The sequence below is a fragment of the Atractosteus spatula genome, chromosome 1 (genome assembly GCF_055471065.1).
Source record: "Atractosteus spatula isolate fAtrSpa1 chromosome 1, fAtrSpa1.hap1, whole genome shotgun sequence".
Classification (NCBI taxonomy): domain Eukaryota; kingdom Metazoa; phylum Chordata; class Actinopteri; order Semionotiformes; family Lepisosteidae; genus Atractosteus; species Atractosteus spatula.
Genome location: NC_142706.1, coordinates 51,028,677 through 51,056,031, shown reverse-complemented (window position 1 = coordinate 51,056,031; position 27,355 = coordinate 51,028,677). Strand labels below are relative to the sequence as shown.

Genomic DNA, 27,355 nt, shown 5'->3' with positions numbered 1-27,355 from the left:
ACCTAGATCAAACTATCCAGCCATTTTATTGAAGCTGATATTCTCTGGCTTTATTTAAGAAATGATTGGAGCAATCAGCCGCTGGCAACCAAATGAGCTACAGTACAAAGAAAAAGTTTGTGAAACCTTTGGTGCAGAGTTTGAGCTAGCCAATCCAAAATGCAGAGTTTCATTTTCAGCCATTCTTTTGTAGATCTGCTTGTATACAGTATGTAGGATCATTGTGTTGCTGCATGATCTACTTTCAGCTCAGCTTCAGCTAATGAATGGAAGGTCTAACATTCTCCTCCAGAACTTGTTAATACACTGTTGCAATTATGGTTCCATCAATTTCTTAGAGCTGCCTCAGATGTGTCTTTGTGACTACCTGAATTATTTTCCGGGTTACTCTTGTGTGAGATCTTGGCTGGAGGTCCTGGAATGAGTCACCATGGTCTTGAATATTTTCCATTTGTAGACTGTCTCTGTATCTGTCTGACAGTGGATGGGTGAAGGCCTAGATTTTTAGAAATTATATTGTAATCCTCTCTAGACTGATGAGCATTAACTACTCTGTTTCTAAGGTTCACTAATCTGCACAAACCCACAAAGTATTGACTTGCTATTTAACAAACAATGACTCTTAATTATTCTTTTTTTACTTCATACACCATTGTGTCTCAAAAACATTGAATTGGTAAATATAAACCATTTTGGTTCTTTAAGAAAAGACTGATTTTAACTTAACAAGTGTATCATGGTAAGAAATTGTATTTCCAATAATTGTCTTGGGGGTTCACAAATGGTCTTTTCTCATTTGCAGACTTTATAATTTTATATTCTTATTGAAATATTTAATAAACAAAGATTTCACATGACATAATTACAAAATAGCAAATTATCTCAGATGGTGTGGGTTTGAATTCTTCTTATATGAGACTGCAAGATTTTACATAGAATTGCATTCTTGAAAAGGACATTGAATTATTATATTAATCCAGTCAACAAAAAAGTATAACGATTCACTTAAAAATGTTTTAGACCACACACAAATTTGTCAATGAATTCTATATACATTTTTCTTTGTCTTTTGAACAACAGATGACCGGCGAAGTAAATTAATTTATTTAGTTTTCCATGTTATTTATTATTGCTGAGAATGTGTAACACCACCCCAACACTAAAAATAAAAATTGCGCAGAAATCCAGTATGTTGAGTAAGTTAAAACAGACATTTATCCTTAATAATTACATATTTTCTTAAAAGTACACTCAACTGAACTTTTAGGCAGACCTGGCAGACAAAACTTTAAAATGTTGTATCATTTTGTTCAAATCATTTTGTTCAAATGATTGACATCTGCATTGACCCCGTGCTTTGTGCTAAATGGTTGGATCATTGCAATGATAATTTCAAGACACTGTCTTGTATATAGCTATTAATGTTAGTTCTTGTGTGTGACTATTAACATTCTACATGTGCTATCTCTTTTTGTTAACAATTAGATCTATATTTTTTTACTTAAAGATTACGAAAAAATAAAACTATTCTTTTTGATCAATGATGCCACCACGATCCACATCAGACACAACTGGTATTAGTGGTCTAAGGATCTGAATGGAATAGACAGGTGCTAATCCATATTCACAGGAGCAAAGCCCTAATGATTTTTAATAAAGAAAATACATACAGTACTTGCATGCTCCCATTCAGGAACAAGAAGGGTTCTGGTCTTAACTGTTTTCATTGTGCAAAATCTCACTGCAGATATTCTCAGTGTTTTTCTAATATATTATTTACTTTTGCTTTCTTTTATCGGTCCTTTCCCGTGTAAATGAGGCGAGTTTTGTGTGAGTAGCTTCCGTGTGTTACAGATGGTAACAGTGAGAGTGCAAAAACTTTAAAAGTAATATGAAATAAATATTTTTTCACACGGTTTGTACCATATTAACAATAAAATAGATCTGGGTGTTTTGTGTTATTCCACTCAATTTTTCTCATTATTTCTAGAAATGTTCTAAATTAAGGTATTGATGATCCTAGCAAAACATAAAGGAACAGAATAATTTATATACAATAAGCATATTCTCGGAAAGAGGCCCGGATACCAAGCTGTAATTCAAATTCAACGTCACCATCTCTGCTCTGCATATGTTTATTAATTTACAAAACGAATATATATAACTAAAAATGACCATAGCAGCTGCCAAAATTCTTAATCGCCGCATTGAAAGATGGTAATATCCCAACAGTCATGACTGTAAACAGTGCCCTGGGTGTCCCCAAGGTGACCACTCGCGTGTTAGAAAGGAGGTGATGTTTACCTTGAGAAGAGAAAAAAACGTGTTTGTGCTCTGGGATAAGATAAGAAACCAAAATTTGTGGTTTTTGTTTTTAAGCGTTCCCATCAAATAAGTCACAAAATAGCTGATAAAGAATCGTGCGGGCAAGTTATTTTCGTTTTTAGCTGAACACTTTAGAAAGAGTCACTGTGTGACCCAATTATTTTCTTCTCCTGATAAAGCCCTATATTCTGTTTTGCACTGAAGGCGTGGTTTTGTGCCGCTGACGTCCAACTCAAATTCTTTCATTGAAATTCAACTGAGTACCTCGGCTGAAAATACTGTCAGGGAAGCATACGACGGTTAACCAACGGTTTTATTAAATGAAGCCTTTAAATTAAATTAAGTCACAGTGGTTTCAGTTAGGCTGCTTTTGTTTTACGCTGTGCACTCGCTATTGAATGGATGAAGACTAGATGATGAATTTGTCCGCAAGGTCAAATGCACCTTTTTAAATCCCGAGTCTTGGTATTCGAAGGTTCAGCAAGGTGGGTTGTATTTTGTGCTGCAGTTACTAGCATTAATATTGTATCGTTGTTATTGTTCGTGTTGTTTTATAGGTATATTCAAAGTTATTGCAGTTCGTCCGTACTGTAAAACGTTTATGATCAATTAGAATGACTGCAGCTGTGTGAGATGCTTTATGTAGAATGGGACGTGCCGATGGCCAAAATAATTATATACTGTATATAAATGTAACATATTGTATTATGAAAAAATGGTAGTCCTTCAACAGTGACACAGGTAGAGTGATTGCCTTTACGCTTGTTTAGCCCTTCAGTTCACATTGGTCATTGTTTAGCAGTAAGGTGAGGTGAGATGGGTTCCTTTCCTTGATCTGTTTTTCAGGAAACACTTAACTGTTCGCTGTGAACTGACCTGAAGGACTACCTTGCATATAATTAGGAAATTACTATTTTTTTAAAAGAAAAATCACTTCTTTGCATTTTTTGTTTGTTAACAGGTCGAAAATATTGTTCTCACCTTTCGAAATTAACCAGGGCTGCACTTAATCAACAAAAAGACAATTGGTTAATGTTTTATGATTTAATAGATACTGTATAAGATATTAAACTCTTTTAAATATATTTTTTGCACCCGGTTTCTTAAATTTTAAATTGACGTTTTGAAAAAAAAATAGAAATAACTAGATTTAACGATTATATTGTTATTTATTTGATAGAATTGTAGCATACAGTAAATTACAGATGGAATTACTAGCAGTTTGGGCTGCTGTTCTCATTACTGACATCCTGGATATACAGTAGGACCGCCACTGTTCATTGACAGACCATTTGCCAATGTCATTTATACATGATCAGAATGATGTAAAGACTTATCAGGATCTCTTGCACAGCTTTCCCCAGATATGACAGTACATTATTCATAAAAACTCAGTACTACAGTTTCATGAATAATATTAATTGTCTGAAGTTTTTGCTTCCTGAGCAGACTATGTACAGTATTCAGAAGAAAGAAGTTGAAAGATGTTAAAGATGTTTCTTAATAATTCATTATCAAGAATGCTGAATTAAAAATATTCCTTAATTCAATATATTGCAAAATGTAACATTGATAATCCCAGGAAAATTAAAAAAATATTACATGTGAAGTACAGTTAAAGGAAGATGAAAAGTGTTAAATCGACATAAATCATCTCTCTTATTTCGATACAATACTGTATGTATAGACAGTACTTCACAACTTTTGGGGCTGGTTGTCTGTACTGTACATCTACTGTATCTTTGACTTAAAGAAATGTATTTTACAGCTGATTGAAACAATGTTGTTGATGGCATACACATTCCTTGGTTTGTTTCTAGTCAAATTGATGTGTTGGGGTGGGAAAAGATGCCAAACGAGGTTTTGCAGACAATTTAAATACTTTTGCACATGTTCATTACTTTTTCTTGATTTAGTGAGTAATTAGGGTAATGATCTACTGCTATCAAAAGACAAAAATAGTAACTGCTTTGTGAGTTGTCAGATTTTGAGAAAAAATTGGTTACTTGGTGAATTAGTAGCAGCAAGTCTTAATTTTTCTTAATATTTACAGTACATGAAAGGTCTCTGTATATCTGAAATTTGCCATTTTGTTTAATTTATTTACTGTATATGACTGCTTTGGATTCACTACATGTTTAGGAAATATGGCTTCCTTTTATACACGCCAAATACAATGGGTAGAAATATGTGAATGGCCCACGCATTCATATTTCTTTCATTTCAAATGAATGCTAATCTCTTATGTGTAGAGAAAAACTGTGACTGTAACAGATGCCCTTGTGAAACAGGTGTTATAAGGAAAGCTATGAGTGCTGGTAATAAAAACTCACACTCTTAAACACTCATTATTATTATATTATAATTTAACTCCTGTGTTATGAGTACTGTGTCATGAGCACTCCTATTGAGTATTATTTCTTTTTATAATTCACTTTATAAAAGAGGAAATGGAGTAAAAAGTAACTGTTACTTCGCCTTTTCATTATTTTGTTAGAAAAAGCTAGACTTATGTCTTAGATCTGATGTGTAATGTTTTTTTTTTGTTTTAATCATACCTTAATCTCAAATAGGGTGCTTTTTTCATCTTAAAATAATTAATCAATGGCTGTTCGCATTATTCCAAATTAGCCTTCAGTTGCACACGTTACATTTGTTTTTGTTTAACAAAACAACAGGAAAGGCAGTGAAATATGATAATGGTAAGAAATTATCAGCAATCTAAACTTGCATTTTTTCTTAGTAAAAAAATCCCCAAAATCTAAATTCTTATGGCAAAGCACTTAGAAAAAACTGTAATGAATCTAGTATAAAAACTGTAAAACTGTCCTATGAAAAGCAAATATAAACTGTTAGTATAAAAAATTAAGATGTATAAGAATTTAAATAATAAGTTGTGACATCTTGTGTTTTAGGGCACATCTTTGCTCTTTGATAGTGTAACATGTCCGTCACAGTAATGACTCCCACATTTCTTTAAGTCCTCTGGGCATGGAGTATGATGTTATACAGTAGTTATTTCTGATGTCTTCCGAAGTGTAGCTCCAAAATGATTTACCTTGTTATGTTTTGTTATGTCAAGTAGACATGACTTTACTCAGAAACTTTACTATTAGACTAGTTCAGAATTGGTCTGGGAAACTACTGTGGCATTTTTTTTTCTAAAACATCTTTTGACATGGGAGAAAATGTGTTTCCCTAAGAGAAACACATCAATTGAGATTGAGATCTGAGATTGAGTCAGAGATTGAGAGCACTGAAGAATGCAGGCCTCAATCTGCCAAATCTATTCAGATCTTTAGAACTATTCCTGTGTCTGTTTTACATTTGGCTTATACTGTATCAGCTTGTTTTTAACCTAAGATAATTTGTTACTCTTGCAAACATTAAGTTACTTATTTTAGTGCTCACTTATATCACTTGCATGAAATGTCTCCCTGCACGTTCTATTAATATCTTTTTGTGTGTTACATAAAAATACATTTCTTAAATACTAAGTAAATTAATTTCTATTAGCTCAGTTGTTGGTTGGTTTATGATAAACTGCAAGCTTTATACGAGGGTTTTCTTCATTAGCAATAACTAAGAAAACTGACAATACCTTTTGTTTCTACTTTTACATTTTTTGTTCAGTTATGAAAGCACATTTCTATAAACCCACACTTATGCCACATTTTGCAGATGTACAGTATATATTGGTCAGGTTCTCGTTTTGGATGGTAGAGTTTGATAAGCACCAGATTATTTTTTATTGCTTTGGTAATGCCCTCATCCAGGGCGACTTAAAATATAGAAAGTTGACATTTGTGTTAAGTACAAAGAACAATTTAGGCACAGTAATGTAAAATAAAAAATAGGCTAGTACAAATGAGAAGAGCAAGTGTAAGTGCCATACTACCTAAATGCAAATATAAGAACTATAATATAGGGTGTGGATACAAAACATTAGTGTCAGTATCCTGTAGATATGCATTCTGTGTTCACAGAAAGTAAAGGCAGTAAGAAAGTAACTTTGCCAGTTTGAGAATTTAAAAAAAGAAGTGAAATTCAGAGTAAGAGTTATTGAAGGATGCAGCTGAGAGATCACTGGCGCTGGAAGGTTTTACTGGGACTGAGCCGTTCTGATTTCTGTGAACTGTTTATTCCTCTGTGGAGGGTGAACAGTCTGCGGAAGGTGAGAACGGAGACAGGGAAGAGGGAGGCATGGAGAGTGTGAGGGAGGGTGTCAGGGAGATAGATAACAGACTGAAAAACAGGCAGGAGCAGAGGGGCTGCGGGTGCGGCAGATGCGAATGATGGAAGGCGAAGGAGAAAGAAGAAGAGATCCACAGAGGAGGAAGGAAAGACAGGCAGAAATGGCAGTCAGAGTTCAAGAGGTTGAGTTGTAGTATATGTAGAATGTGTTATTTGAGGTTCTTTTCTAATACATTTTGTTGCTCCAGATATTTTGGATATTTCTGTATGTGATAAATAGTGATAGAAGGCGTAGTGTTTCATTAATGGTTTCATTTCACAGCATCTCCAGTTTCTTGACCAATGCTATAATTAAAACACATTAGTTTTGTATGTAGTAATAATAAAAGAATACAATAGTCTTTAATTACCTTAAAAAAGTCAAGCCTTTGCACTACAAAGACCCTTTTTCATAATTACACAATTTTCAAGATTTCCTATCAGCAATGATCCAGAACTCTATGTACTTCATGAGGGTTTTCCATTAATCCCGGAACAGGTTGCTGTCAACTAGCATTGAGCACGTGCTCAGTTAGATCTCTAACAATGATGATTGGCCTTTGAGGTAGCCAAGACCTAAGGTTAATGGTCTTAACCTTAACAGAAGATTGATAATGATTGAATCATTTGGAGCTAATTGGTGCTGGCTGTGCCCGTAACAATTACTGTACAGTATGTCTTGCTTTTCTTTCTTTCATGTGTCATTTATTTAGTAGCAGTATTTAGAGAAAGCTTGATGAAAAATGGATATGGGGCTAAAACTGTGCCAAAGAGAGGCTACAATTATCCACTACCTGATTTAGAAATATATCTCTATCTGTTGTATCATCCTCTCATGCGGTGTAATCTTTGGTACTTTTTCCATATTTTTCCCATAATATGGTGCATATTTTTAATATATATAAATAACTTTCCAAAAAAGCTAAACAACAGTCAAAGCAAATTTAGGACCGTAATTGTTTTATTGGTATTTGGTTTTTGAAACCTGAAGATGGTCATTAATATTCATTAAAAAATAAGATAAAAATAAAAACTGACTTTCTTACTTTCAGAAAAAAAAGGACTGGACATATTTTCCTATCTAGTGTGAAAAAACTGTGTCATACTGCCATGAATATAAAAATCCCTTTATTGGACAGCTGAATTTCCAGTTGAATGATTTGGCCTTCTTCCCATTGATTAGTTCAACCAAGATATATCAAAGCCGTTTTAGAATAGTGCAGTGTTAGATGATTCTGCTATGCCAATATATTGCACAGGAGGAAAGGGAGACCAATCACACTCCAAAGAATGTGAAGAAAGAGAGCACAGTAACAGGCCTTTCGAGAAACTGAAGGTGTAGTGGGAGGTTCTCTTGGTGAAAAAAAATTGAAAATTTCAGATGCTGATGATCCATGGAGTAACAGATGGCAAAATACTCAAAAATATGTATTTGTTTATGCCTACAGACTGTACCACCATTGCAATTCAAATTTCCAAATACAAATGTAATAAAAACACTTCTTATTAATCAATTGGGCCTTTGCTGAAGGTATTAATTCAAAGGAGGAAAACGGTTTAATGAACCACCAGCAAGGATTTCTGAAGCACCTCATTTTGTTAGAGAGCTCTGAATCATATCCTGTGCAAGGAAAGCATTGCTTGGCTTCTTTAAAAGGATCAGGGTCAAACCTGTTGTGGCTTGTGGAAGTTGCTTTGTCTTTGTATTTAAGTATCACTATCTGGGGTGACTGTTTCACCCTAAATTAAACACTTTTGTTGGTGGTTTTATCTCAATTTCTAAACCTACAGTATTCTTTCATTTTAACCATTTCTGTCATTTTATTTCAAAATATAAGTCATTTTCATGATTTGTTTTTTCAGTGAACATGAGCAGCGTAGGACAATTGGAGATCTTCCCTGAGGTCCATTAAAACCATATTGGTGTATGTACAGTATACAGCTTTTCAGCCCCTTTGCAAATAAAAACGAGACTGTATATAAAGAAGAGCCCACTTACTGTATGTTGTAATTATTGTGAGGTGTTGAGGCACAGATGAAATATCATTGTGGATCAATCTGCCAAAAGCTAGAACTGATTATAGATCTGGAGAAACCAGACAGTGACTGATCCTCACAACCAAAATTGCCCTGCGTGTGAATTTTACATTTGGATTTCATTTTTATCTCATTTTGCTTACCAGCCTCCTCCCCTTCATTCTTCTTTCAATTATGAAGGTAAATATTAAGCAAGACTCAGTCTAGGTTTGAAGGAAGAATAATGATATTCTTCGAAGGAACAAGTACAGTAATAGGTTTATTTCATGCTGAAAAAAGAAGAAAGGAAATATATTCTTCTATGTTTTGAAAGTGTAGCTACTGTAGATGTAAGTCATGTAAGTAATGTACTGTAAGCATTGCATTGTAGTAGCAAAACATAAAGTCATTATGCAATTCGAAAAAATTGCAGGTGTTGTACTGATGGAAGTTTGTTGTTGCTATATTCTAAAATATTTTTATATTAATTACTAATTTCATTTTTTAGGAATTATAATCTTTAAAATGTTATGAAATCAGTCCACAAAGACAAAGGCTTGTGTTACCATTTTATTGCTACATCTAAAGTTTATACTGTATTATTGCTTATTAGCACAACACAGGATCAATCTTTATCATTTATATGCTGTATACTTATTATTACATATAAATGTGGCATGTAACAAACAAGAAGAGAACATCATCCAATAACACATCATCGTGCAATATAAATATAATGTAATTAATTTGTGTTTAATATAATATAAATATAAATTTAGTGTTTATTCACATTATGACATAAATCAGCAGGATAGTAAATGATAATTATTGTTTAATTTGACCATCTTTGAAATAGGCTCTTAGGATATAGAATGCATTGCACTGCTGTTAGTTTTTTCCTTTCTCTAATTGTTGAATGTTCAGTCACTGAAGGGAATGACCTCTTGAAGGGTAAATTGGTGACTCAGGGTTAGCTCCCATTGTGCAGTGATTGGTTCAGTACAGAATCATTGCACTATGTTTGAATACTATACTGTAGATCCCTGGGCTGAAGGATTCAGTTGTGTAGCTCAGGCATTTACAGTACTTGCTGTCATGGGTGCAAAACCCAATATTTTTTATTATTTTTATTTTTAATAATAATAATAATAATAATAATAATAATATTGACTAGAAGAAATTTACTGAAAGTAAATACAAAAATGTACTGATTTTTTAACCCAGGAATGGGGTTAGGAATAAATATAACGAGAGGGTTAGCTTTAAAGATAGGAATAGGATTGAGATTATTGTTATAGTCAAGGAAAGAATTAAGTGATGGTCGGAATTACAGTTCATTACTTGGGGTAAGGTAAGGGTCAGGGTGAGGGGGGAAGGTATTGTGTGTCCATTCTGTGTTTTGGACAAACAACCTCATGTGACTTCAAGTACATACAGTATTGTACTGTACTCTGATGTTGTGCTCTAGGAGCTGTACATGTTCTAAACCACAAGAACAGCAGCCTCCAGTCTGCAGACGTACATCTTTCCTACATTTTGTTTTTTTGCACTGTGTAGTCCTTAGTTGAAAACCATTGTCTTGGTACATGCCTCTCCCTTTAACACTAGTCAAATAACTCGGCATGGTGCTGTTGTCCTTCCATTCTGGTTAACAAAATTCTGCACAATGAATTTATGATATTATTATCCTGGAAAGCAGAAAACCATATTAAACATTGCCATTTCATTGACAGGATTTAACTTAATCTTTAGATAATTTTGTCTGATATTTAATTATCATTAACCTTTAGAACTTAACTTTTAATATTTAAGCCATCATGTACTGTATTGCTGTGAATCTTATAATCTTTATAACCTAAGTAAAATATAGTGTTTCTCATGTACTATAGTTACACTTGTACAGTATGTGTGCAATGTACATAAACTCTAAATATAAGACTGGAAAACCAGAGTGATGAAGCTAGTTATGAAAATAATTTTTGCAATGATATTTCCTAAGATTTTAGAATTTTCTGGTAAGATTTTCTTTAGAATATTGTGTTTTGGCAGTTTTGGCAAGCATGTTACAAAAAATATTGCTGCTCTGGACTGAGTGGAGAAAAGCAACCAGGGCTTAAAAAATGTTGTACACTGACAAGCAGAAGAGACTGATTCTTTTTAGTCTTGAGTCAGAGGCTTAGGAGGTCACTGATTCAATGTTATGTGAGTACTGATTTAAGAATTCACAGTCCTCAAGATGATGATCCATGTTCAATGGGATTGTGGGGGTCTGCAACAAGGTAGCCAGCCATGTTGAAGAAGCTGATAACCAAGCTTATTTAGACAAACAGCTAGATGAAAGCCTTGGTTAAATTAGCTATTAGCTACCAATTGAGCTACAGTAAATGGTGTGAATGGTTTTGCCTCAGGTTGTAACCTTTCATTCATTCTTAATTGGTGTGTCCTAAATGACATTCTTGTCACAGATTATTTGAAATGGCTTAATACTACTGTTCATCTACCACCTTGGATCAGGACTGTCAACAACTTTGGGCTATAGTGCTTCTGATGCTTTTTTGCATAAAAGAAAATGAAATGTTATTAAACCTGTCATTTTACCTTACCCACCTACATTTAACCTTAATTTAATTGTTATTAGATTTAATTCTAGTGCCTTTGAAAATGTACTTCAGTTCATTTTGTCAGTTTATGATTTTTCATATAGTAAAGATCTTTATTTGCAGTTCTTACCTAGTAATATATGTCCACATGTACTGTGCATTGTACAATTTCAGATCTGTGTCTGTGTTGACTGAGCTTTAGCAAGCTCCAGAATGTTTTAGAGCTACACAGAGGTGCTAATATTTAACCTGTCTGCAGTTCCACTGAAAGAAAAAGTAGAATTCAGGATGTGTTTGATAAAGATCTTTAAAATGTTTTTTATTCTGACTAGTCATGCTAAATTGAAGTGCCTTGTGATTTTCTCTTTTATTTTAGGGAGTCTAATCTGGAGGCTTGCATTGGTATAAAAAGATCGTGTTAATATTTGGATCCCCTACAAAGAGAGCACATCAGTCCTTAAGGCGACTTTACACTCCTTAACTGAACTAAAAAGGGCTTCAAATGGGCACTATTCCCAATCCACAGAGGACTGTTACTGTTCAGATGGTCAGCCCTTTGTCTGTTGCCGACCACTTGGGAAGCAAGGAGTCCTGTGAAAAACGGGATGAAGAACCCAAACTGAAACTAAACAAGGCTTTCAGCACCCCAGCTGAGCACAGGCAGGGCAGTGTGTGCTTGAAGCAGCCAGATGATGGTTCAACTAACAAACCGCTGGACTGTGAAAAGCAAAGTCGAGTGGATATTTCCACTCCAACCGCTTCTCCTAATGGAGCGCACAAGGAATCTGAAATAATAATTGCAAAAGAGCTTGTGTGCAGTGGAGGCTCAAAAAACAGGTGTAACAGTGACATAAAAGAAGACAACAGGGGCAATAATAACAATTTTAGAGTGCTGAGTACAGTTCATAAGGAGGATATTTCTAATGCAAGCCAGACGCTTATGATTATCTCATCAAAGGCTGGTTTGCAGGCAGATAATAGCACAGTGAAGCTACAAAGTCCTGCAAAGGCATTTGTAGAATCAAAAGCACAGGGCTCTAGTACAGAAATGACTAAAAACCTTCACAAATGTCATGATAAAGCAGATCCAACTAGTCCATCAATGCAAGACTCTTGTCTAAAGGAATCTCTGGAATCAAAACAGGTTAAAGGCAGCAATACTGGAATATCCACCAGCAAAGACAAATCATTATCTGAAAAATCAAAAGAACTGGTTGACTCTGACATGACTACATCTGTACAGATGCATCATCCTGATACATTAGGATCCAAGACACAGAGGTCGAAGATGGAAGCATCAGGTTATGTTTCAGAAATCCCTCAGAATGCAGAAAATAAACAAACAGAGGCTTTACCTATAAAACAGCACAAAGACCCGTTGGAGGACGATGTAGTAGATTGGCCAACAAAACCAATCGGAATTACAGATGTGAAAAAGGAATCGGGCCCTGGATGTGCTGACAGAGATTTAAAAACCTTGGAAAGCTTTGAGAGTGCTTCATTCGAAAACGTGCCAGCCTTCTTGCCACGGGATGCTGCACGATCTGGAGGGCAACAGGGCGGATTAACTCTTGCACAGATGGCAGGCCAAGCAGCACGTGCCCACGGTGCCTTGCAAGGTGAAGAGACACAAAACCAACAGGAACACTGCAAGCAGTTTAAGGAAGCTGGAACAATGACTGTTCGAGCAGAATGCAGCCCAGTTCCCATGAAGAAATGCCAGGATGTTGAAGTCCAGGCTGTTGCCAGTGTCCAGAATAGGTCAGCAGCCACCAGCCCATATCTTTTTCCCCCGGTTTTGCCACATATGTTTTGCAGTGAAATGAAAGAGGATTCAGAAAATCTTACTGTTGTCTATCATGTGACAGCTGGGTCGCAGGCAGTTTACCAAGTCACCACAGCAGATGTACATAAGAAGTCTGTCACTGAGAGTAGTGGCTCATGCTTCCAGCAACATGCAGTTCCTTCACAAGTTCATGTGCATTCTTCACAGAATACCAGCAACCAGTGCGTGGATAGTTTGTCTGAGAAAACTAAATTAGAAGCAGATTTGTCTCAAACTGTATGTCAGAACAAAGTTCATCATTCAGGTTCAGTACTCCTCCATGAAACTGGTCCAGGAGCAAAGACCAAAGCAACAGGGCAATATATATGCAGTCCCAAAACTGAGCTTCCAGCTTTACAGCCGGTATATCAGATAAATATAGAAACTCCCAGCCAAACAAATCTGATACCCACTCTTATGGTGCAGAATACTGAACATGCAGCCTCACAAAGCCTTAACCAACAAGAGCCCGGAAATAATAGTCAGGCAGTGCAGAAATGTAAAAACAGTCTTTCTGAAAAACCTAGTACAACTAACCATGCTTGCCAAGTTGCGGCTGACATAGCAGCCGTGCCAACTCAGCCAGGCAACTCTAAGTGTCATGCTAATAGAACGTCCTCTTCCTGCACACAGGCAGATCCACCTCATGGGGAAGTAAGTGAATCATCCCATGTAAAAAAAGAGGATCCCAAAGCTCTTCTACCACATTCGAAACCAGGTGGCTGCAGGGAATCAGCTAAAAATGAAGAAGATGGAGAACAGAAGGCTGTCCTATCAGAAGACAAGACGAAGGTCCACAGCATCTCAAGCCAAATCCAGAAATGTTCAGAGGACAAGCAAACAGGTGATTCGGATCAGTCCAGAAAGGAAACCGAAAAAAATGCCAACCAGCGGAAAAAAGCATGTGGGCAGCCAAAAGCTTCGAAGAACATACGGGATGTTGTGTGGGACGAACAAGGGATGACGTGGGAAGTTTACGGAGCCTCCCTAGACCCAGAATCCCTTGGCTTTGCTATTCAGAGTCATCTCCAATGCAAGATCAGAGAACACGAGAAAAAAATAATGTCACAGACTAAAGGGAGAAGATCTGTTTCTTCTGAAACTTCACCAGGAAAGAAAACGAAAAGGAGGCAGCAGAATGTTTTCCGGTCGGTTCTGCAAAACGTTAGACGACCCAACTGCTGCATTCGCCCGCCACCTTCTTCTGTGTTAGACTGAAAGAGAGTAAGGATTCGCTGGAAGGTTCTGTCTGCAACAGTGTTGTCCTTTTCTGTTGCTTCTCTATGCTGAGTAAACACAAGGGAAAGGGATTCTTTCACCATGTGGTTGGGCTGTTTGTGAAGGACACTAAACAAGACTTGCAAAACATGCAACAAGAAGCCATTTTCTCCAGAGGAAGGCAGGAAGGGGAACAGCAAAATAAGAAAATGGTATAAAAGTATTTTTTAAACTTAGGTGAGTTTATAATTTGAGGAAAATGAATATTTTATCAGTATTTAAAGCTAGACTGCAATAATATGAGAAAAAAATGCATGTACTGTATATTAGTTCTAATGTTAGCGAAATGTGTTTCATCTCACTTTGGAATCCATACCTTTACCTTGTCCTTGCCATCTCACATTTTGTGTATCATCCAGTGGATAACCTTCACATTACGTGAGTAAAGTAAAATTATGTCAGCTTTTTAGTGAAGCATGTACATTTGTTAAATGTTTTTAAGGGTTTCTTGAACATTTTAATTTGTTACAAATTAGTAAGACTTTCCTAATTGTAGGTTGCCTAGAATGTGCTGTTTCTTTGACAAAACAGACTGGCAAACAGTTCGTTGTGTGAAACCTACAGTGCTAGAATACATAGATTTCAATCCTGCTTCAGACATGAGTACGTTATGGTGGTCTGTTAAATATTCTTATTGTGTTTACCTTTTTATTAAAAATAAAGCAATATATCTCTGTGGATTTAAATAGTAAATAATGGTAACTATTTCTGAAGCTTACCACTAGTAACGTCTAAATTTGCGTCTGCATTCACTTCCCACCATTTTTTATGAATGCAAATAAAATACATGGAAATCAAATGATATTTTTAAGATGCACATTTTTTCATGATAGTTCTGGTGGGGAGCTGCGTCAGCATGCGTAGACTGCAAAGGAACAAGTAATAGGTTTATTCCATGCTGAAAAGAGAAGAAAGAAAACAACATTTCGGCTGTGGAGCCTTCTTCGGGTGTGGACTCATGTCTAAAGTACACCTGAAGAAGGCTCCGCAGCCGAACTGTTGTGTTTTCTTTCCTCTCTTTTCAGCATGGAATAAATCTATTACTTGTTCCGTTTTTCATGATATGCCTCCACTGCATGGAGCTGCCTCATCTTAAAGAGAGAGAGTAAAGAGACCTAGATTCAGTTTCAAAATGCAGTAGCCTGCTTCAGCAAACTGTGGATCACTAAAATATATCTGCAGCTTTCCCTTGAGATGCCAGGCTGCAGGAGTTGAATGTGGAAAGCAGTTTAATTACACCCGACTCTTCATCCCCAGGAGTCAAGATCTCAAGAGCCACACAGTATTAAAGAAAGGGAACCACACCACACAGATTAAAGTGTGTAACGGTTTTCCTTTTACAAAATTCAAATACATTCATCCAGTAGAGAAAAAAACAACAACATTAAGATGATAGATTATACAGTACAGATGTAGGCTTGAAAGAATTAAACAAAAATTAATTAAGAACTTGAAGTATTATCACGTAAACAGGTAAAGGAAGTAATTTCAAGCCAATTGGTTTAAGACCACTTCACAATGTATTAAGTGTATACCACTGTTATTCCGTTACATCAATATGAAATCACAATGCATACTTAAAACTGGATGGTAAGATATAAGCTAAGGAGTACAGTATTTTTATTTTGAAAATGTAACAACAATATGATAAACAATATATTTGGACCATGGAATAGGCAGTTGATATTTGTCCCTGTAGCTACTGGTGATGTACTGTATATTTTTACACAATATGATATCACACTTGCGGCTGGTTTTCAAATTTCAGACAAATACTCAGCAGTTGAATGAAAAAATAAAATGGCCTGGGAACTCTGTGGTAATGATTGAGAGTTATTTTTTGGTTGCAATTTCACAGCTGCTTGGTGTCTATCAGTAGCACTTTTTGACTGACATTTAATGACAGGTACTGTATAAACTGATAACAGCCCATCATCATCCTCAAACCATATTACCAAACCTTGTTCATGTTTAAATTATTTCCCATTATTTCAAGCTTAAAAGACAATGTCTTTGGTACACATGGAGATACTGATTTCATCTATGACTTATTTTGAAGCTTCCGATTATCTGGTATTATGCAATAAAAGTACATTTAGATTTTTTTTTCTTCATAGTGTCTGGTTTTGGGAAGTACAATCATTTTCTTATTTTGTGCTTTATACGATCTATGTGTAGCTAAGGTTCTGATAAACCATGTGTGTCTGCTACTGCACAAGCTAAACAACAAGCTTTTTGCTCTGCTTCCTGTGGAAGGTCTCCGGACCTATTTGGTAGGTGTTGATACAGTAGCTCAACATGAATCCAGTAGTTTTCAAAATATAAACTATGTTTTCTGTAGAAGGTTAAAGTGCCTTTTTAAATCCCAGTATTTAGAAAAGGACTGTTACTACACAGAATAGCACAACATCACTGAAGCATTTTATAATTATTGTGCAAAGTAATACATACTGTATTGTAAATGTTTAAAAACAACATGGCCGATTTAACAGAACACAAATAGGTGATATTATGCAGCTGCTGAAATGTATTCACTTAGGTCCCCAGCTGTAGGCAGATTTTCATACAAAACAAACTGCACCCAATATAACCCAGTCTGCTTGTCTGTGTTTCTGTATCCTTAATGCCCACAACCTATGAGAAAAAAAACAAGCTTTAATTTATCTGAATCATTTGTTTCTCTGGTGGAAGCATACCCAGATATCTTGTACAGACCTCTGCGTTTCACTCATACAATTGATGTCAGATTATTGTGATCTGCCTATTTATACTATAAAAAAATGTGAGCCATTAAGTTTAAATTAAACTACTAGATTTTATTGATTACGTACAGTAAAATGAACCTGTTTCTATTTTTGGAATATTGTTTGTCAGATTTAAACAAAGCTGTCTTATTAACATAGGTGTGTGCATATACTGTACTGTAAGTGTCTTTGTTTTGCCCTGCTGGCTGCAGATGTCAGTTGTTTTGGACACAATCACAGACTCCAAAGCTACTGTACAATGTGGTTCATCTATCACAAGCCTTTCTGCATTGAGCTGTGCAAGCAAGCAGATCTTTGGCTTATCCACAGCTGTGAAAATTATAGAAGGGGAAACATCTATCTATCCATCCATGTTCCTACTGCTTTATCTAATACAGGGTCACAGGGGAGCCGAAGCTTATCCTGGGAAACAATGCGGGCGTACCCTGGACAGGACGCTAGTCCCATAGCAGGGCAGACAGACACAGAAAGAAACAAACAAACAAACAAACACACGCTCACCAATTACTCAAGTAACATTTTCGCTACCAATATGTCTTTCTACTTTGGAAGGAAACCCAGGTGAACATAGGGAGAAAACACCAACTCCGCACAGATTGTACCAAAATTGAACCTAGGGCCCCAGCACTGCGAGGTAGCAAGTTGTGACATCATACTCCCCAAAGTGGAAGCTGTAATACTACTGTGTATACAGTAGACTCCAGAATTATTGGCACCCCTTGATAAATATAATGGGAAAAAAAAGAAGTGTAAAACAAATAATGAGTTCATTAAGCACTAACATATATTTCCAACATAAGGAATTACAGTAATTATCCTGAATTAATGATTCAATGGAATCGACCAAGACAAAAAATATGACATTATAAATTATTTTCCCCAAAATAAAAGAAACACAATTATTGGCACCCCTGTTTTTAGTACTTGGTGGCATTAAGTCTTTTCTTGTGATGCTTTGTCAGGTTGGTGAACACATTGGCAGGGATCCTAGACCATTCCTCCATGCAGAACCTTTCCACATCCTTGAGGTTTGTAGGTGTGCACTTATGGACAGCCCTCTTCAGCTCAGACCACAGGTTTTCAATAGGGTTCAAGTCAGGGGACTGATGGCCATGCCAAAACACTGATTTTCTTTTCTGTCAACCATTTCTTTGTTGATTTAAAAGTGTGTTTGGGATCATTGTCGTGTTGAAAGATCCATCTTTGGCCAAGACACAGCCTCCTGGCAGAGGCAGCCAAGTTTTTGGTGAAAATATTCTGGGACTTTTGAGAATCCATGATGCCATCGATCTTAACAAGGGACCCATTACTACTGACAGCAAAGCAGCCCAAGAGCATCAAAGATCCCCCACCATATTTAAAGCAGGTATGATGCTCTTTTCGGTATATGCATCCCTCTTCTTACGCCAAACATACTTGTGATGACTGTGGCCAAAAAGTTCAATTTTGGTCTCATCTGACCACAGCACCCGCTCCAAGTCAAAGTGCCAATAGAATTTGGAAAACACCAAGCACTTCAGTTTGTTCCTCTGCAACACTTAGGGCTTTCTTCTGGCAACCCTTCCAAATAGCGTGTTGGCATGGAGGTGTAGTCTAATAGTCATTTTTAAGACAGGATAACCCCACAGTGCAACCAATCCTTGTATTTCTTTAACTGAAACCTTTGAATTTTTCTTTGCCACCCTCACCATCCTTCTCACTGTGCGTGGGGACAAGATGAGCTTGCGTCCTCTTCCTGGCAAATTAACCACTGTTCCAGTGGTGTTGAATTTTTAAATTATTGCTCTGACAGTCGATATTGGTATTTTTAAGGTTTTTTTACTTATTTTTTGTACCCATTATTTGCTTTGTGAAGATCAAGTTTGCCTCATTTCTGTTTGTTAGATCTTTGACCTTCCCCATGCTGATGGATGAGAAAAGGTTTTTCTGTGTGTGTTTCATTTTTATACCCTAGGAAAACAGGAAGTACACACATTAGTTCCTTAAGACAAAATTGAACTCAAACAAGTATAAATATATAATTTTTTTCAGATGTGTTTGATTGTATCTGAGGGGATCTTGAAGGATGCCATTAATTTTGGCAGCCATGTTTTTTAGGTAAAACATTACTTGTTTACAATTGAACCTTGAAATGAAAAATTGTTAAGAAAAAAAGGACAAGTATTCCCCTTAAAATATGAGTATTAAATATCTGTCATTAACTATGTGGTTTATTTTATTATGACTTTTTGTCTTCATATTTATCAAGGGGTGTCAATAATTCCAGAATCCACTGTACAATTATACATGTAAATTATACATGTAAATAAATTATTAAATATTAGCCACATTATTGCTCACATTGAAATAAATATTCTACAAAACACTCCAAGGTATTGAAAGTACATTAGAAATCCAAATTATAGGTCTACTGATAAAAGCTTTGCTTTAACTAATGTTCTTCAATTTTTTACACTGAATATCCTTCCCCATCCTAGATCTCACTGCAAAACGTATTCTTCCCCAAACACTAATTAGTTCTAGCTTCTTAATATTGAATCCTCTCACTGGCTTTAGCTCAAATTTTTCAAACCCATTTTAAGTGACAGATTAAATGTGCCTCCAGCACTGCTTAACGTAAGAGAAGTAGGATTTAAGAAAGCTGGGACATTCTTATCCTTACAGGCAGTCAGTGGTAGCATATGAAGAAATATGGGCTTCTTCTTGTGCTGCTTAAAGGCAGCCGCCAATCATGTACAAAAAAGCCATAACCTGAATATAGACAACATGTTGACAGGTTGTACTGCATGCTAAAATAAGTGTTACAGAATATTCCCAGCTGCTTTAAGGGCTTCATTATTTATTTAATGATTATTTTCAATACCTCTGAATGGCTTTGAAATGAATTAATAGCATCTAGTTACTAGATGGAGAGTATTTGCCCTCTGGAAGGCCTGTGATATACAACTAACTAGGTTGCAACAAAGAAACAGTGATGCATTGCGGATCCAATTTACTTTTCTCATATTTAAATGCTATAACTGCCTTGATTCTCTTAAGCACTTTCAAAATTGCTTTATTGACATTTAAATATTGGTCTTTTTGTTTGTTTTAATTTACTTTCGGTTCCAAAAAATCAGCATTAGTGTGTAACATCTAAGGATTTTTCTAAAGATCTAAAGATTTTTTTTTGTCTCAATGTGGGATAAAGTTCAAGAAACAAATTCAACAGTGGTGCCCTTTTACTGTACCACTCAGCACTTATCTATGACAATATGTAAACTGGTAAAGCCCAATGTCTGTCACGTGAATTATATGGAGCTTACAATGAAAGATCGAGTGGAGTAACAGCAGATATACCTCATCTGTCCTAAATTGTAATCATTCCTGATGTCATGTCCTTAACTTAAAAAAAAACTAGAAATACTATACATACAGTAAGTCCCTTCTCTACTTCATCTTCGTCTTTTGTTTCTCTACTTCGCCCCACAACCAGTTTTGCAGCTGTCCCTTGGTCACTCCTCACTCTTCAGGTGGGACCCAGTCTCCTTGTCCTGTGGCCAGGAGGCTGGCCCTCAGCCAATCGGGTTAAACCAAATGTGCTTTGAGTAAATCTCAATAAACATTTTCAATGCGCCAAATTCTGCGGTGTTATTATTCCTAGTGTGCTACATTATGTTTACTAAAATCTACTTTGATATGTCATGTATCTGTATTTTAATCAGTGTTCATACCATTTCAGTGAGACATTTTCTTTTTTATTCCTTACATTTTTCCCAATTTTAGATTATAACTGGGAAAGATCGTTTGAAATGTGGCCTCTTAACAGAAGAGGTTTGAGAACATCTGCTTTGCACCAATTGTTTATGCTTTTTTAAGATCAAAAGGGAGAAACATAGACTAATAATGTCCCTGGGGAAACTTTCGAAAGGAAAGGCACTTTTCAGCTTTTTAATGTTTAACGTTAACCGTGTTGAAGAGTTTGTGAGGGAATAAATAGAACAGCGGTCTGAAGCAGTTGTGGGGTCTTATTCCCAATAAAGGCCAAAGTGAAGTGGTATTTGTGGTTTAAAGTCAAAAAGCAAAAGCAAAAGAGCAGCTACTATACTGTGTATTTGCTCATGCATACCAAATGATGACCCAGTTATTCAGACTACTTCCCAAAGCCTGCTATCCTAAACACTTACATAGTAGTAAGGATTTTACAGTGGACCTCAAAAAATACTTTGCCTTTGTAGTGATGAATTTATAGCAGTAGCTAGTAGAAATCCTCAGTGATATGCAGTGCAGTATGTTCTTCATTTCATACCACTATACTGTACCTAATATTTTTACACTATACATGATGTACAGTTCTACACCTTCAAACCTTTCTGCACCTACAGTACTGTATACATGTCTCTGTCATTGTCAGCAACCACACTGTGAAATGGATAGCAGACAAGGCGAAAGGCGTATCTTTCTGGCATTACTCATTATGTGTGGAAATCGTACAAGCTAGATGGCTAAATGTTTATGTTTCTGGTTTGTAACCTTGTGGTCTTATGAAAAATACTGTAACACAAGAAAATGACTGCGGCATTTTCTCTGTTGTATTTTTCAGTACTTTCCTTTTTGGAATACACTTCACATCCAGTTTTCAAGAAATAATTGGCAGAGCTACCCTCTTTATTGCCAGTATACCCAATGGAAAACATGTCCTACTTTTGTCTATGGTACAGTGAGGCAAGGTGTTCTTTTTTCTGGAGCTGCAGTATGGCTCAGTCCCCAGCGAGATAAGTTTGTCTTTCTGCTGCTGTGTTTGTGGAGCATGTACACATGAGGACATTTACATTTCACTTCCCATGTTATTTACAGCCACACAGCAGTACTGAAGGGACCCGTTAGCTAAGAGGGAAAGTCAAACATAACTCAAGGGCACCTTTTGCTGCTTCATAAAGGACTGATTTATTAGGGCTGACAGGGCAAGTTCTCATAAATCATAGGTCCTCAAGAGGACATGCAAGAAAACAACTTCCTTGTTGTAGCAGAGTGAACCTTTGTGCTATAGTGGAACTGGTGCAACCTTTAATGCTGGGGACAATAAGAAAAATGTGTTGTTGTAGTAGTAATAGTAATAATCCATCCATTTTCAGTCACCCCTCAGTCCAATAGCTAACTCGATAGACAACGGGTAGGGAAGGATACAGTCTGGATGTGATGTGTTTCATTTGCAGGGCAAACATACTGTTCACAAGCAGGTGTTTCACCTGCCTGCACGCATTTGGACTAGCAAACCCAGCAAAAACCCACATGGCCAATGGAGGGGAACAGATGGCACCCTAAACTGGAATTGCAACCAAGACCCAGGAGCTGCGAGGTCACACTGCCACACCGAAATAACAAAAATGACTTTATTATTTTATTATAATAGTTGTTGTTATTATTATAAAGCAGAAGAATTGGACTGGATTGGGTGAATGTTTTTCCTGATTTTGCCAGGTGATCCAGGTTCTTTCCATGTCACAGGTACACGCTGGTTCGGTTTGATTTGCTGTTCTGCGCTGGCCCTTTCTGTGTGTCCCGGTGATGGCCTGGCTTCCTGTCCAGGGGACAGACAGTAGTGACCTGTGTCCCGCTTTGTGCCTCGTGTCTCCTGCCATGGCCTTGGTTACGTTGACCCTCACCATTCAGTTTACAGTGTTCATGATGGATGAATCAGTAGATAAAGACAGGCTTTCCCTCAAAACACGCAGTTAAAAACATGGGGTACTACTATGGACATACCTACTGTAATTTCCTTCAATTAAAAAAGCTTGCTGTTTAGCACTTGTATGCAAAATTGGAAACCCAACTTCTGCTTTGGAATCTTATCCCAGCTAAGCGTAACAGAGCTACTCCAGTCAGGGCAGACTGATGAGAAGAGGACTTCACACCTGCAATTTAACATGGGCAACTCAACTGTTTTTGGAAAGTGGTAGCAAACTGAAAAAAATAAATGTGAATACAGACAGCACCTCAGACTAGAGTTGAATACAACACTCTGGGGTTGTTAGGTAGTGACATTAACACTATACCACCACAACATTCAAAAAGCTGTTCTTCCAATAATCCTATTATTTAACACTACACTATATACTATGAAATGCAGTCAGCAGCCATATCACCCTGCAGCTCTTTACTGAAGCTCAGTAGGGTTGAGCCTGATCAGTGCCTGGATGGGAGACCTCCTGGGAAGTTATGGTTGCTGTGGTGTTAGTGGGACCAGTGGGGGGTGCTCACCCAGCGGTCTGTGTGGGTCCTAATGCCCCGGTATAGTGGTGGGGACACTATACTCTAGTGGGCGCAGTCTTTCGGATGAGATGTTAAACTGAGGTCCTGACTCTCTGTGGTCATTAAAGATCCCCAGGCGTTTCTCGATAAGAGTAGAGAGTTATCCCAGTGTCCGGGACAAATTTCCCCCCTCGGCCTTTACTGTGGCCTCCAAATTGTCCCCATGTATGATTGGCTTGCACTTGCCCTGCGATGGACTGGCTGGCGCCCTGTCCAGGGGGTACCCTGCCTTGTGCTCGTTGCTTGCCGGGTAGGCTCCGGCTTCCCGCGACACCGTATGGTATAAAGCGGTTTGGTAAATGACATGACATGACTATTAAATGCTTAGTATAACTGGAAAAAATAATAATTGTAAAATGATTCCATGAGATATTGTGTTCTTCACTTTCTTATATTGTGCATTACTTATTCAGCATTGTTGATGCAGGAGAGTGTATGACTTGCAATAGACCAACCAACCCATGGGCTAACATTCTAAGACCAAAGAATATACAGTGTAGCAAACATTTACATTTTGCTGAATACTGCAGTGCAAAATGTTTTCCCAAACTAAGAAATAAGCATTTGTTATGGCAACAAAAACTTGCCAATATTTTATCTTGAGTTTTAATTTAAAGTATATTTTAACAATACCATGTGACAGATGTCTGGATTTCTTTTACAAATATACACATACATATTTTAATGATGTCCAAACATTTGTTAATGTTATAAGGAAAGGCAGATAATGAGACAATGAGGGACCTAATTATTAATCATAATATTGACTTCATTCCCACAAGAAAAATGTAGTCTTTCAGCAGTACGATTACCAAGTGAAAAACACACAAGTCAGTAAACCTAGACACTATCATGGCTTGATTCACATACAAAGATGTCAATTCAAGTCTCACCTGAGAAAATGATCATTTACTAATGGTTGGGGCTCTTTTGCAAGTGCAGTTTTCACAGCCATTACATGAGCTGCTTATTGTCTGTTCCTGAGGAGAGAAAAGAGGCTCTGTGACAGATCACAGCTTCACTTCATCACTGGGAAACTGTGAGAGTCAACAGACAAGGACGACAGTGTGAAGTCATTGTTAGGGTTCTGGATGTGTAGCTGGAAGGTAACAGGCTCAAGTCCTGTTTGTTGCACTGCTCTTGTGTCTTCGTACAAGGTACAGTATGTCACTTGGATTCTATCAGTACAATTCCCAGCTGCACACACATAAGGTTTTGTGGATAAAAGTGTCAGCTGTATAAAATCATTAATGCAAGCTAGAATGAAAATGTTAAGGAAACCACAGGGAAATTGTTGTTACTGTCTTAATATTTGACACGGGCAAGTAGAGCATTGTGGTTTTTCCCCCAAAAAAACTGAAGAGAAAAGCTTTTGCAGAATTGTCCATATTATTTGAAAGACATTAATATTGGCCTACTACTCGTGAGATGTACCTTGAAATCACTTGTTGTTTATGTGCTATATTATAATGATTTAGCTCAAAGAAGAATTAATGTGCTCCACAACATCTTAAATACACAATAGAACTCAAAGCTTTTCCTGCCATTATTACACATTGCCAGTATGACACAGAGGGTCATATTGTATAATCTGATTTAATGGAATGGAAAAGCCAACTATATTGAGGTTTATGATCAATAAACTAAAAAAAAAAAGATGATTCAAAAAAGCATTTTCTTTCGTTAGAATTCCTCTGAGGTCTTGTCTTGACTATTCTGTCTAAATGGGAGTTTCTAATTAATATATACTGTAAATTAAACACATTCAATAATAATAACCATTCAAAGTAGTTTAATACACCATAGTAGTAAAATCATAAAAGTGCAGCTAATTCTGTCTTCTGCAAAAAATTCTAATATGCAGCTGTCTTTAGAAAGCTGTGCGGCCACTGCAAAATAAATTACATTCAATTTATAGAAACAATTAAAGCTGTAATAACACACCACAGTTTTGACAGTTGGAAACATGTTTGATAAACTGCTAATCTTAACCTAGGTAAATAGCCGAAAATAGCAATTAGAAAAATAGAAATGTTAAGTATCATCTCTATTTATCAGAATTTAAAATACTGCTGGGGTAGAGACCCATTTTTTCAACTGTGTGATTTGTTTAGTTTAAGCTCAAGGAAGTTACCTTCCCCACACATAACAATTTTCAGCAAAAATGGAAGACATAGATGGAGGTTTAAACGCCTTGGTCACTTTGATTCCAAAATGGCAGACCTATTGATAATAGATAACATTCAGGTTGAAATATTTATGAGAGTAATAAATGCTCCTATTTTTGTTCCAGTATTACCATAATTCGAGATAACGAGTAATGCCTGCCACAGAATGAAGTACTATTTTACTGCCCTCTTTGATTTTTGTTTGTGCTCCTTTGTTGCAAAGACAACATGCTGTTGTCTTGTGTATAAAATACAATATGATTCAATAATACTACTACTAATAATAATAATTACAGATTGCCTATTCGTTTTTACACATAATGCACTGCTTGCACTTCCCCATATAACATTATTCAGTTATTATGAACTCAATTGTTGATTGAGTATGAGATGAAATTATTCCTCATTTTGTTAAGTCTACAGATAAAAATATTATTGAAAAGGTGAAGGATTCCTATAACTACACAAAGGTATGCAAAGCCAAAGACAATGTCAGATATTTTAATGGCAGCACAGGCCAACAATCCTGCCAGCACTTAGATATAAATAGTTCACTAGGGGTGAACAACAACATCCAAGAACTGAATGCTTTGTGAATGTGTGGAATACCTGATGAGACAGGTTTGGCTTAACTGGCTTGGTTAATTGTAGCCTCCTGGCTATAGGACGAGGTGAGTCAAACCCCACTCAGTAGGAGTGAACCAAGAGGTACAGTTGCTGCAAGGTGAAGATGGGGAGGAGGATGGATGCTCTAATTTCATAATGAAATGATTAGATACAGTTGTGTGTGATTGATAACTTCTGTATGATATTTTTATGCACATAATCTGTGTATACAACACATACTCAATGATGATGAACCATGACTTGATGAGATTTTGTAGGACTCCAATTAAGAAAACAGTTTTGCCAGTGAATATTGCATGTGTGTTGAATAAGTGTAGAATCTGGAACTGTACTCATAACACCCTTATGCAGAGAAATTAGACTATGAAACCATTAGCTGTATTTCAGTCCAGTGCCCATAATTAGAAGTTTTATTTTAGTTAGTCTTTGGCATAAATAAAGTGAGATTTGTTTTGGATTCTGCACCCTAGTCATGTGTGAATGTGGAGCCCCGCTTTTACTCATGGTACTGTCCCACACTGGAGCTATCAAGGTAGATGGCAGGATTGTCACCCTTCACCCTCCAGCACACTGATTGTTCCACTGAACTCCTGCTAAGAAGAACCACTTTCAGCCTCTGGTATCTCACAGGGAAAAACCCTAATAGTGCACTAAAATCTTGCCAAGACAGCCATATGCACTCACAGTGTGATTTAACCTCTTCTACTAAATGGTGCTGTAGAGCATCATTTTCTGTGTGTTAAGCTTATGCTCTCACAGGCCCTCTTTCAATAGTCAGGGTTAAATGTTTTATTCTTCCAAGCAGAAACCTAATATGTATACACACTGTTGAATGAAAACTGATTATTATATTCAGCTGAATGTCAGTGCTATTGGTCCTACTGTACATTACTGTTTATTTAGTTAAGCTTTATGTAGCATGAGCAGCTACATACAGTACAAACAACACAGACATTTCTATGATTGCACTAGAAAGCAGTAGCAAAAAATATTTTTTAACAAAAAATCGTTCCTGAAAATAATAAATAATAAATAAAAGCTCATTTAAAAAATAACAGCTCATTGTGGAAAAACAACATTTTCATTTTGAAGCATACCAAAAGAATGTCCAATTTAAAAATCAAACACTGAAGGAGACTGGAATTAATAGTGGAACACCCTTATTTTTTAGCTAGCCAATTGTGCCGTTTATCTAGCACAGCCATCAGAGTGACATGAAGTCATGAG

The 27,355-nt window shown here is 36.5% G+C and overlaps 1 protein-coding gene across 1 annotated transcript; it reads left to right on the top strand.

Annotated features, from left to right (window-relative positions):
- Positions 1-2,582: 2,582 nt before the first annotated feature.
- gprin3b (GPRIN family member 3b) lies at positions 2,583-16,097 on the top strand. Its single transcript, XM_088908670.1, has 2 exons — positions 2,583-2,810; positions 11,551-16,097. The coding sequence occupies exon 2, from the start codon at positions 11,677-11,679 to the stop codon at positions 14,215-14,217; it is 2,541 nt and encodes an 846-aa protein (XP_088764796.1). The 5' UTR covers positions 2,583-2,810; positions 11,551-11,676; the 3' UTR covers positions 14,218-16,097.
- Positions 16,098-27,355: the final 11,258 nt, after the last annotated feature.